Source organism: Lupinus angustifolius, unplaced genomic scaffold (genome assembly GCF_001865875.1).
Source record: "Lupinus angustifolius cultivar Tanjil unplaced genomic scaffold, LupAngTanjil_v1.0 Scaffold_7_71, whole genome shotgun sequence".
Taxonomy (NCBI): domain Eukaryota; kingdom Viridiplantae; phylum Streptophyta; class Magnoliopsida; order Fabales; family Fabaceae; genus Lupinus; species Lupinus angustifolius.
In genome coordinates this window covers 26,253-28,706 of record NW_017717692.1, presented here as the reverse complement: position 1 = coordinate 28,706, position 2,454 = coordinate 26,253, and the positions used below count along the sequence as shown (strand labels likewise).

The following is a 2,454-nucleotide window of genomic DNA, read 5'->3' as shown; positions in this document are numbered from 1 at the left end:
CGGAAACCACATAAACTCAGAAAACCTTGAAAATTCTTCTGCTGACCCTCCTACTCGACCCTCATATCGTGCTGAATCTTCCTTCTCTGACTCCACTCCTTCCTATTAGATGATTATGGACGAGTTGTTTTCGCTTCCAAGCTACATCACTAGCAGGATGGATGCTCTTGATACTGTGAACCATCAAGTCCAAGAAGAGCTTCGGCGTTTGTCAAACTTACTGTATTACATGGACTTGGATGCTGAGCAGGCTGATCCATATTTTTAGGATTAGTGGTCTAGGATTTTGCTTAGTTACTTGTTGTTGTTGTTGTTTTTAAAACTGCTAGTTTATGGTTGTTAATTGTTTGATCTTAACTTTTAGTCATGTATGAACTATGTTTAATTGTTTGAATGAATGATATATTATGTCATGCTTATTTCATTATCTTATAGCATTTGATATTATTCATAAATTCATATTGTTATTTTTGAAGAATTTCTGAACTTAGTTTTCTAATCAAGTCAAATATATTTTGTTACTCTTTGATATATATATATATATATATATCTTTTTAATGAAGTTAAAAATGGGAGAAAAGTTGGAATTGTGTATTTTTCTATCTAACCATGTAAAGAAGTTGGAAGAATGTGCTATAATGATGATATTTTATTTAAATTAAAAATGATCATATATCTAGACAAAAATTCACCAAGTGACTTTATAAAATCCTAAGAATTACTCTAATCTATACTATCTATACTATATACAGAGGAAAAACATGTTGTAACTTCGATCGGACTTGTTTTTTACTATTCTCTACAACTGACTTTTTTTGTTTTAAGAACAAAAGAAGTTAAAAACTTGTTTCAGTCTTTGTTTTTATCAGAAAAAAACATATATTATTAATTGAAAAAACTCTATAGATACATCGAAGATACAAAACAAGTTATTCCATTGATTTAACAACGATAATAAATATGCACAGTTAAAATTTAGTTTAACATATTTGGTTATTTAGACAAACCAAATAGAAGTAAATATAATAGAATTTCCTTACAGCTAACATAAAAATGTTTAAACAACAAACAAATGACTCCCTACCATAAATACCCAATAGAAGAGTCACATTTTTATTTCTCTCTCACCAAAGTCCAAACAGAGAAATAATCCAAGTTCTTTAATATTTCCATTCTCCTTTTCTCTTTACCCTTCCTTGTATTGCCATTGGTGATGATTCAAACCATGTCCACCCCAAATGAATGGTTCCAATTTTATAACCAAAATTTCTCAACTCCACTTTCAATTTCTGACAGCACGGCCACCACTACCGTCACTGCCACCACTATTCCTATCACTACCGTCACTACAACCACCACTATAGCTACCAGTCCACCACTGCCATCATCATCTACCCATTTAAGCCCGGGAGGCCGTGTCTCAAAGCCGAGGCGGCGATCCCGGGCTTCACGAAAAACTCCCACAACTTTACTCAACACATATACCACCAATTTCCGTGCCATGGTGCAACAATTCACTGGAGGTCCAAGTGCACTACCCTTTGTATCAACCGCAGCATCACCAGCATCAGGTTTTCCAAATCTCATGGGCTTAGGGTTTGGCTCAAGTCCTCTGATCCTTCCTATGAACCCAACTACACTCATGGTGTCACCTCCTAGCTACAATCTACACCAACAACCTCAACATCAACAACTGTATCAAAATCAAAACCAACAATAGTTTTCGTTTAGTGGTACTACACATGGTGGAGACAACACGTTATTTCAAAGATTGAGCAACAACCTTAGACCTCCAAGTAATATTGTGACTGATCATGATGTGGGTTTGATGAATGATGATGAACATGGAGGAGGAAGTATCTTCCCAAGCACTACTTCCTCTTGATTCAGATGAAACTACTGTAGAGAAATCACACCAAAGTCCTTCTCCAATGGGAAAAGAGGTAGCAATTTTCTTTGTCCAATTGAGAGTGACATAAAGCAGACAATTAGGTGGTGCTAACTTGGTGAGAATTGTTGACCGACCTTATTATAAAATATTAAATATAGCTAGGTCTTTTTTTATTATTATCCTTTTTTACTTTTATAATTTTCGGGGTTTTCATAATTGGGCTATGCTTCTAGATCCTTGGTTGCCGTAGTCAACACTTATTTACTATTTCCTAGTTTTCCCGGTACTTGATTTTTGAACTTGTTTCTTTATTTAATTTTTTTCTTTTAGACAAACTTTAAGGTAAAAGGGTGGTTTTCCCTATCAATTACCTATCATACTAGCTATTGTAAAATTTGTTTAATGGAGTCCACTTATTTTTGTTTGACTATTTCTGATATTAACACCATTTGAAAAGGAGTATCATACTACTATATAAGTATTAATTTAGATCTTGAATATAATAAATTGGTTGTAAATTTATCATGTTTTATGTACTATTTAAATTTGATGATTTTGTGGAC

The 2,454-nt window shown here is 33.6% G+C and overlaps 1 protein-coding gene across 1 annotated transcript; it reads left to right on the top strand.

Annotated features, from left to right (window-relative positions):
- The first annotated feature begins 1,067 nt into the window (after positions 1-1,067).
- Positions 1,068-2,217, top strand: LOC109337519 (VQ motif-containing protein 22-like). The gene has a single exon (XM_019574500.1). The coding sequence runs from the start codon at positions 1,214-1,216 to the stop codon at positions 1,718-1,720; it is 507 nt and encodes a 168-aa protein (XP_019430045.1). The 5' UTR covers positions 1,068-1,213; the 3' UTR covers positions 1,721-2,217.
- Positions 2,218-2,454: the final 237 nt, after the last annotated feature.